The following is a 9387-nucleotide window of genomic DNA, read 5'->3' as shown; positions in this document are numbered from 1 at the left end:
ATGTGTGTGTTGGTAAAAGTTTGGGCTTTGTGAAATGACATAAATGTTGACTTTTGTCCTTCATCCTTTCAATAGTGAACTCAGCTGGACTTGTTGCTAATATGACTGTAAGTAACCAACCTTTCATCAACACCCACATGTTCAACAATTTTTTGCATAAACAGTTCAGTGTGAAATGAGATAACCACCATCTGACAGATGAGATCATTTCTAATGAATCAAGCGTTCAGGGAGCACTGACCTCCACTAAAGCTACAAACAACACACACCAGACATCATACAGAATAAATCTGATTCATAGTCAGTGATTTGGATCTGAAGCCATAATGTATTGGGTTTGTCTCTGGCCGGTGACTTCCACCAAGTTTGTTGCTAATCAGTTGAGTCTGATCAGTGGAGGTTTTGATGCATGCGGGTTAAACCTACTCATGTATTTGCTTGTACATGAAACATAGAGACAATAAAACTGTTTTTGCTACAAGAAATGAATGTGTCCATTTAAAATTAAGTCATTTCCTGTGTTTTTGCTGATGATTCAGTGTAAGAAACCAGACCAGAAGATCAAACCGTACTTGAAGGCCAACCTACCAAAACGTCTTCACTTTGCCAACAGCCGTCGTATCGAAGACGTCAACATCCTGGTTGACCCAAAATGGCTGTTTGAGAGGTACCCATTGTTCGCCTTCAGTTTGTCTGTTAGTTTGTTGTTTTTTTTTTTACTGTGTCTTAATTGCAGCCAACAGCTAAAGGATGCAAAAAATTTGAATCAGGTGGCAGTTGGGAAACACATAAAACGTGGGGAAGGTATATTTTAAAAGGACACAATTTGATTTGCGATAAACTGTCTGGATCTGGTCAACAGCCAGATGATGGGTGAGCCACATTTAAACGTAGCAAAATACACAGAATGCCCCTCAGGATGTTATCAGCCCACTCACTGACAGAAACAAATTACTTTTAATGCACTCATCTTGGCATGTGATATAAACTCGCCAGGGGAGTTTATTCCCTCACCCACGCACTCCTTCAAACTCGAAACAGTGCTTTTCAGTTTATGTTGGAGACTGATCCGACTGACTTTTGAACTAAAACTGAGGAACTCCCCTGTGTCCCTGCAGATATCCAGGATCTCTCACCTTCTGCTCTGGTGGAGCTCATGGCTATGACAACGATGCTGAGAGCATGCATGTGAGCACTGAGGATTTTTGTTTTTTTTCTCTCCAAGTAGTCAGCAATTATGTCTCAAATAAGCCCTTCTGCCCCCTCTGAAATGTATATCTTTATTTATTTTTTTATCACAGTTATTCCGTAACTTTTAGTTCTTCACCTTTTGACTCTCTTGACCTTTTTCCCCGACGTGTCCATCATTGTCAGTACAGCACTGAAATAAATGTTTGAAATTTCTTCTTTCTTCTTTTCATGCAGGCCATGTTTGTCAGTTATGGACCCAAATTTAAGTCCAAAACAGCAATTGAACCGTTCTCCAACGTCGAGTTATACAATCTCATGTGTGGTGAGTTTTTTGGTGTTCTTTTGATAAATGACGTCTAATAGTACGATTCCAAACAAACCGCAGTCTGAAACTTATTATAGTTGAACTGCGGTCGTTTTAATGAGGCAAATCTGCAGAGATCTGAAGCTTGCATGTAATAAATAATGAATCAGTGAATATTTTTTTCCAATGATTTTAACTGCCTTATTAAACTCTGTTATTTCAACTGCTAAAGAACATTTATCAAGCTAAGTTCATGTTATGGAAAGAATGTTAACTCTTCACCAATCGTGAAGAGTTACAGAACCGCTCCTTGTTTGCACCTGTGTTACCTACATATTACTACAATTCATAAGAAACATAAAGCAATCTAAACGTTAACTGTGATAGATTACTTTTGTCTCGCAGGGTTTCAGTTTCTGCAAATAGATTTTCTAAGCTGAAATCATTTCAAAAATCTTTGTGTGTGTGCTTTGGGAAACGGTCACCTGTAATGTGACCTACACAAGATCTATAGTTAAGAAGCATGCAAAGCGACTCATCCGCAAAACTTAACAGTCATCGTCCCATGCAGACTTGCTGAAGATCTCTCCCAGTGATAACAACGGGACCCATGGCAGTATGAACCACGTCCTGAAGCAGGCCTACTACACACCGGTGCCCCCCGCAGAGCAGAGCATGCCTGCTCTTTGTCAGCTGGTCAGCCTCGACCCTGCAGACAGCCTGGGATGCTCCTGCCTTGCCCTGGTTGGTATTATTTTTGCTAAAATATAAAAGTATAAAAGCTTACAGTAGAGTCACCATGAACTGGAGAGGACAGTTGAGAAACAGTGAGCATTATTAACTCATTAACAAATGTTTACTTATTTTAAGGGAAAATAAGAAATAGGAAAACTATATATGAATTATGACCTTAGTTTAATGCAGCTTTAATTGTGACTCAGCTCGATTTGTTGTTGAATTAGATGCTCGTTCCAGGCAATCCATTCATTATCATCAGGGATAATGCTGTATAAGGGCAGCAAACCTCAGTGGTATTTCCAAACATCTACCCACCAGCGCAAAAAAGTACAATAAAAATAATAATAATAAATAAACTTAGTCATTACATAAGAATGATTTATTAAAGGGGCAATATGTAGGCTCCATAAGTCAGCCTCCCACTGCCTGAGATTCTCCAGACAACGGGCCGTCCACCCGAAGTGTCCTGCTCTACATCTCTTCTGCAACCGGGCTGTTTGCCGTCGCGTTGGCATTGACCAACCCGTTCCCGGGGCTGTCGAATCAGCCGCTGATGCTCTTCCTCCAGAGGGGACCTCTCTGCTGCGCCCACCAGATGTCCTCAGACTTTCCTCCATATCGCAGTCACCTGACTGCCAGAGCCACCTGCTCACCTGTCTCCTATTCTCAGTCGCGTGAGCTTCCCTGCATGCACACAGCTGTTTCCTCATCATCCCAGCCAGTTCCACCGGTTTAATATTTACCCAGCAGAGACGTCCTGCTGTAATCTTTGTTGCTGCCTGATGTTGGTGCTGCCCACTCTCATATTCTGGATAAGATACAGGTTCAAACACGTGCAGATGGATTTGGTTTGGAAATTCCCATTTCCCAATCAATTACGTCCTTTTACTTAGTTTACAGATAGCTGGTAAGAGGATACCGTGATGCTGGGTGGTGCCCCTCCTCAGGCGTTGCCTATCAGATGAAAGCAGGCTTTTAAGGAGGCCTGTTTCAGTCAGAGGCTCAACTGGGAGCTGTGTTACCAGCAGTCTGAGATAATAAGCACTTTTTAAAACTGTGAATCATGCAGAGATCCATTACTAGATCAAACTACAAAGCTGGAAGTGAGCATCAAAGCTCCCATTGGAACTATTGTGATGGTTTCTTTGCATTCACCACTAAATACTGTCCAACTTCAGGGACAGAGCGTTAACATTTAATGCAACAAACTGATGAGACTTTGGTGGTCTAAGGTCATAGGTCAAGGTCACGGTTACCTCACAAAACTACTACTTCCTTCCTACTTGCATTTCTGCAAAACCCCAGAATATGTGCAACGCCAATGTTTTTAAAATGATTTCTTTTTACAATATCCCACAAGGCTTAAGATGATTACACTCCCTCACAAGGACAAGTCATTACAGTCTGCTTGAATATAATCACCAGCTGGATTCTTAACCCCTTCACCTTCCTGTGTTTCTTCCCTCTCATTGTTACGTTTTAGGGAAAAGACTGAACCTAAATGCAGCCAACACAAGGGAGTAGCTGGAAAATGCTTTTAATGACAAAAAACAGAAAGAGTACAGGAGTAAGGGACACAAGGAAACATCAAAAATCCAAACAGGGTAAAACAGGGAAAAGAAGGACGAACCGAGCAGGAAGCAGAAGCATGAGGACGCACAGGGGACTTCAACAGTACGAACTGACACAGACAAAGGGAAGCACAGAGACTAAATAGACACAAGGGAGGCAAGGGTGATTGAACACCGGTGAGGAAGTAAAAACATCAAGAGACACAAAGAAAGTACAAAATAAAACAGGAAATGACAATGACAAAACTCATAAAGTACAACCAATGTCTGTCATGCCAACCCATGACACTCACCTGCCAATAAAACAGAGACTCCCTCCTCCTCAGTCCAACTAACTAACTGGATGTTTTCACACTTGACAGCTTTTGGAAGAGAAATCTTCACCTTGGCCAGATGTGTGCAAATCTTCAACCACATGACTGTCACACTCAGTTAAAACTGAGTTCAATGCGCTGTTAGGTTTTTTGTAAACAATTAAAATACAATGCAACACACCAGTTTTGACTTAGGAGTAAACTGAATTGTCCCTATTGTGCATTAGCTTTTAAATGCCTGCCTGCTCCACCAGATGTAGGCGCTGTCTGGTTGCACATAGACCCCCATTGTTTCTGATGTTGGGAGTTTCTCATCTTGGCTCATTCACAACAGTGATTTTATTTTCTCAGCGGCAGTTATCAAAAATACACAACACCATTCACACAATATATCCCTGAAAGTGACCCACTATCATTCTCCATAACAAACGCAGAGCACTGTCCAGAATGATTTGCTGACATTTTCAATAAAGCAAAAAGAGCACTCGAGCATGATTAAAACGTTTTGTATGATTTTGTTGACCGCAGAACAATAGATGCAATAGATTTAGAAAAGAAACATCAAAAGCGGCTAAACTGATTCAGGTTTTAATTATATTAATGTGAAGCCTATGCAAGAGAACATTTATTTTTAGGGCACTAAAACTTTTGCTCAGTTCCCAATTTTTTCTTTTTCACCAAGGATAGCAGCTGGACAGTGGTGTGCTGTGGGAGGTGGCATCAGGGCTGGCAGGTGATGTCACAAGCTAATAAGAAAGACCAGCTCTGTGGTCAGGCTGGAACTCGACAGTCTGGAGTCAACGCATCACTCATCATACTCAGCTGTGCAACTTTTACGCTTGTCTTTGCTGCCGTCCTGCACGGCTTTGTATCTTTGAGGAAACCCACACGGGCACAGGGAGAACACAAAGAAGGGTTCAGAGGCGACAGTGCTGACCACTCTCCTACCATGCCACCACTTTTGTTTTATTTACTTCTAATTATATATTTTTTTTTTTAACTTTTCTCCATTCATCTGTACTGTTCTGTATGTCCTAGGTACAGTATAAACTTCCATTGATTTCCATTAAAAGAATCAGTTTTGTTTTCATCTCTCTCTCATTAGAGTGGAAATGCCATCAATAGCCGTCTGAATCTGACCACAGAAGAGCGTGAGTAATTTTGACTTTTGCGCTTTAAAGATTTTTTAGATATAAGAACATGACATGTTGTGATTCTGTGGCCCTGTTTCCTCTTCTCTACAGTAACACTTGTGTTTTAATTTTTAGATTTTTTAGATTTTTGGATTCTAGATTAGCTCCTTTAAAATGTTGTCAATGAGTTTTTGTCATTGCCTACATCTCACCACTAATTTCCAATGTTGTCAAAAATTCCACTGATTGGACAATGTAAAGGGAGCGAAAATTACCTTTGTACCAATGTCACCATTTGCATTTTTCCCCTTTCAGAGTCCGCAGCAGAGAAGAAGCACATGCTATTTGGTCGTCCCCGGATGCTGCAGCCTGACCAGAGTTACTGCATCCTCTACCAGGAGGGATTCATCAGCGGCTATAGCTCCAAAGCTCTGATGCCTCTGTGGAGCTCCTTCACTGTCGACAAACCGGTAAATGTTAAAAATGTACAATTTCAATACTGGAAATGTGCACAGTTCCCATAAAAACACACATAGTGACAGACAATCAGGTTGATTTTGGAGGAATACCATAATCCTGTCAGGTCATGTACACGGTTGAACTGTGCACAATTTCATGTTGTTTCAATGTCTGATTTTGCTGCTCCCACACTGCAGATGATGAACCTCTGTATGGATTCAATAAAAAGGGAAATTTTGAGGAAAATTTTCAGTGTAAATCTTTAAACGTCGGCTTCTTCTAATAAAACAACCCCACACTAAAAATAGTTTTACGATACTGAGACGTTCGGTATCAACATATTTGTTACTTGCCGAATATGTAAATTTACAACATTTCTTAATATTTCTTCGCAGTTACATTTGTTGTACATGAACATAAATTCAATGAGACGTGGTTCAGAACATCTTCAGGTTTGCTGTGTGGTAATTAAATTATTTACAAATTAATTGAGTTATTACAGTGGATTAAATTACTTAATCACTTCCCCGAGTGGCATAGTTTAATTCTGCCAGTTGTGACACTAGCAAACAAACATTAATGTATATTAATCTATTTTAGCCAGAATATGTCCAGTCAGTCAATTAATACATGAAAGCCAACCATGAATAATGCTGAAACATAAAAGAACTATGAATATGGACATAGTACAATATTAATAGCACCTTAAAAGGAAATGTTTACACAGCACATGAAGTTCAAGTAATTCAGCAGGACCCACCACAGATCACTGTTTATTTTGGCTTAGGAATGCTCATTATCATTGTCTACCGACCACAGTTAGCGTCCACTAACCACCTTTTCCTCCACCCGCTATGAGACACAGTCTTCATCAGCAGATAGAAATTAGTCTCAGCTCGTATTATTTTATTGGCCCTCATTCAGTTAAAAGATTATTATATTGATTTAACAGGTGGTGTTCATGCAGTTTTCAGGGACATTCTGTGGTAAAAATTACTGTATTGCCAATTATTTTTTTAAGTGTTTGGAGATGATTAAATCTGATACAAATGATAACTAAAGTCTGAATTTTCCCATCATTGCAGATGAGCTTGGACCCACTATTTCCAGTAACACCAGACTGTTTGAGGGCTGATGTCAGACTTCCAGCATCCAAGAGCCCTAGATGTGATCAGTATGACACAGCTGGGAACCTGACACATGCCTTCCTCTACCCGCCTAGTATGTATCAGCACCCAAATGACACAAAACTGAGTTGCTTAGACTTTATGCATAGACAGCCAATGACACAGACACACACACAAACACACACAGTCACTCACTCAAGAATGTTTTGTCTGTTGTCCATCCCTTGGTGCTCAAAAACATACAGTAATTGTTTGAGGAGACACAACCTAAATCCCTAAGCCCTATTCACAAAGCTGCTGAGACAAACTTTTAGTAAGGAAACATGAAAACTCCTAAGCTAAGAGTGCAACTCTGTTGCTATGGCTGATGTCAGTTTTCATGGACGAGCTCCCTTGCAGGAACCAAAGCGATTGGTTGATGAAAGAGCGTCTGTGCCGGTGAAAATGCATGCACAACTTCTCGCAGTAAAAAAAAAAAACAAAAAAAAAACCTGAATACTAAAATAATAACAGATTAATTGCTGTTTACAAAAACAATGCATTCTTCAAAAAGTATCTGTATGATTAGGTTTGTTTTACTATAAAAAATAGAATTAGGAGTCCTCTCCACTGCTTCTAACTTAGGTGCTACTTTTAGCGCCATGTGGCTTTGAGTATTACTCTTGGCCAAAAACAACACAACACAACACAAAAGCTCAAACATAAATGTTCCGTGATGGGAAACCATGACATTGGGATTGTTTTACCTTTTAGACCATATCAAGACCATATCATTCAATCTTCATAATATAATCAAACCTAATTTTGCCTTGTTACAGACCAGATAATATATTATGATAACTTGCTTCACTTCCAAACATCAAAAGGCCAAACAGTTCGGCTTCCAAATATCCACGCCTTGTTCCAAAACGTTTGCAGAGAGCCCTGTAAAATGATATGAGATTGCTGAGATTGCAGAATTCTTTGGCAACAATACAATTTGTGCATAGCCATGCCATGCTTTCCTTACTTTTGGATGGTTCGAATCATTTCCTCAACCAGACCATCAGTCTGCGGATGATATGGAGCGTATAGACTTCTCTTAATGCTTAATATGGCATATATTACTATCATGGATCCAAAACAGTACATAAGAATTATTGCATTTAAAAAGTCGCTCCCCTGGTCAGATTTCTCTTCGGTGCGTCAAACTGGTGGACACATTTCAGCGGCAGGGTCAGAGTAAGAGAGAAACGACATTGTCCCACCTCATGATTGTGGCATAAATAGATTTACTTCAATATACTGTACCTTATACCGCATACATTTTTCTTCTCTGTGTGGTATGAAATAAATCTGCTCAAATTAAATACAAAGTTTATGATTGCATTGGTAGATACAATGATAATAACAGACTTGTAATGACCAACAATATTTGTTTGGGAGTTCTTGAACTCTTCTATGTGTTGGAGAGATACCACTAAAACAATGTTGTCATAGATTTTTCAAATTAAATTAAATTATGTAGTGAAGACAAACAGAGGGAGCTGGATGGAGTTATGGGAGTGGTGTTGTCAGAAGGCTTCGTTTGCTCTCTAATAATTTGGATTAATACGTATAACTAGAAAATTCCAGGGAAATTTTGAGTGCCACGGGGGCTACTGCCGGGATGAGTACATGATTTATTTCCAGTGTTCAAAAGTCACCCTGATCATATTCTGGTTTTGAGAAATGTCTTGATATAAAAGACTCTGTTATAAAACAATGTCACATCCCTCCATCATGTATTATGTGGGAAATATCTCATATTCTGTGTTTTTTTTTTTTTTAATAAAACAAGAGGCAACATGTCTTCAAACTGGCATTTAAAGGGTTAAAATCCTGAAGACTAATAAACATTTCATAGGTTTGAGCAGAACTGAAGTGGTTTAAGAGATGTATGCAAAAAAAAGCTGAAAAAATATTGATATATGATGATTTTATAGCATTTTCTTTGTGTGTCCTTTTTTGGACGCGAGGAACCCCAGAGGGTACAAAATGTGTTACCAGTGTATAATAGACCTGTAACAGTAACTGATATTAGATTTTAAAAATATGTCAAAAAAGACACTTTCTTGCAGAAATCCATACCTTCAGCTGTAACACAGCCAAAATGATCAGCAAATCAAAAAAGAAAAGTGAAGAAAATGTCCAAAAAAGGACAGAGGGACCCCTGAGGGTTAATAAATCCCATGAACCGCTATTTAAATTACCACTATTATGTTTTTTTCTGTGCTAAATTTAACATTACTGGGGAGGAGAGCAACGCGACTGGAAGTGACAGCGAGAGAGGGCTAGTAGCTTCTCCTCTCCTCTGTCTCAGCGGAGACCGTCACAACTTCATTCACTCTTTTAACAAAACAAAAAAAAAGCAATGAAGGAAGCAGTAAATGGACTTACATATTTAAGACCTAACTAAATGTAATTTAAGACCTAACATGCGGCTAATGTAAAGCTAGCAGAGCTTGGAGAGTTGGTTATCTGGTTGCTAGGCGCACGCACGCACGCACACAGGTCAGGAGCTGCCGTTGC

The 9387-nt window shown here is 39.6% G+C and overlaps 1 protein-coding gene across 1 annotated transcript in view; it reads left to right on the top strand.

Annotated features, from left to right (window-relative positions):
• Positions 1–9387, top strand: part of LOC111665679 (venom phosphodiesterase 1) — a 47866-nt gene that overhangs the window by 28353 nt on the left and 10126 nt on the right. The window contains exons 14-21 of the mRNA XM_023420754.2: positions 76–107; positions 540–667; positions 1119–1188; positions 1426–1513; positions 2067–2239; positions 5224–5269; positions 5567–5721; positions 6796–6931. Coding sequence (XP_023276522.1) covers positions 76–107; positions 540–667; positions 1119–1188; positions 1426–1513; positions 2067–2239; positions 5224–5269; positions 5567–5721; positions 6796–6931 — 828 coding nt within the window. The remainder of the gene's footprint in view (positions 1–75; positions 108–539; positions 668–1118; positions 1189–1425; positions 1514–2066; positions 2240–5223; positions 5270–5566; positions 5722–6795; positions 6932–9387) is intronic.

Source organism: Seriola lalandi, unplaced genomic scaffold (genome assembly GCF_002814215.2).
Source record: "Seriola lalandi dorsalis isolate HSWRI2012SDOR001 ecotype SW California unplaced genomic scaffold, Sedor1 jcf7180002054657, whole genome shotgun sequence".
NCBI lineage: Eukaryota > Metazoa > Chordata > Actinopteri > Carangiformes > Carangidae > Seriola > Seriola lalandi.
This window is presented reverse-complemented; position numbering and strand designations above follow the sequence as displayed.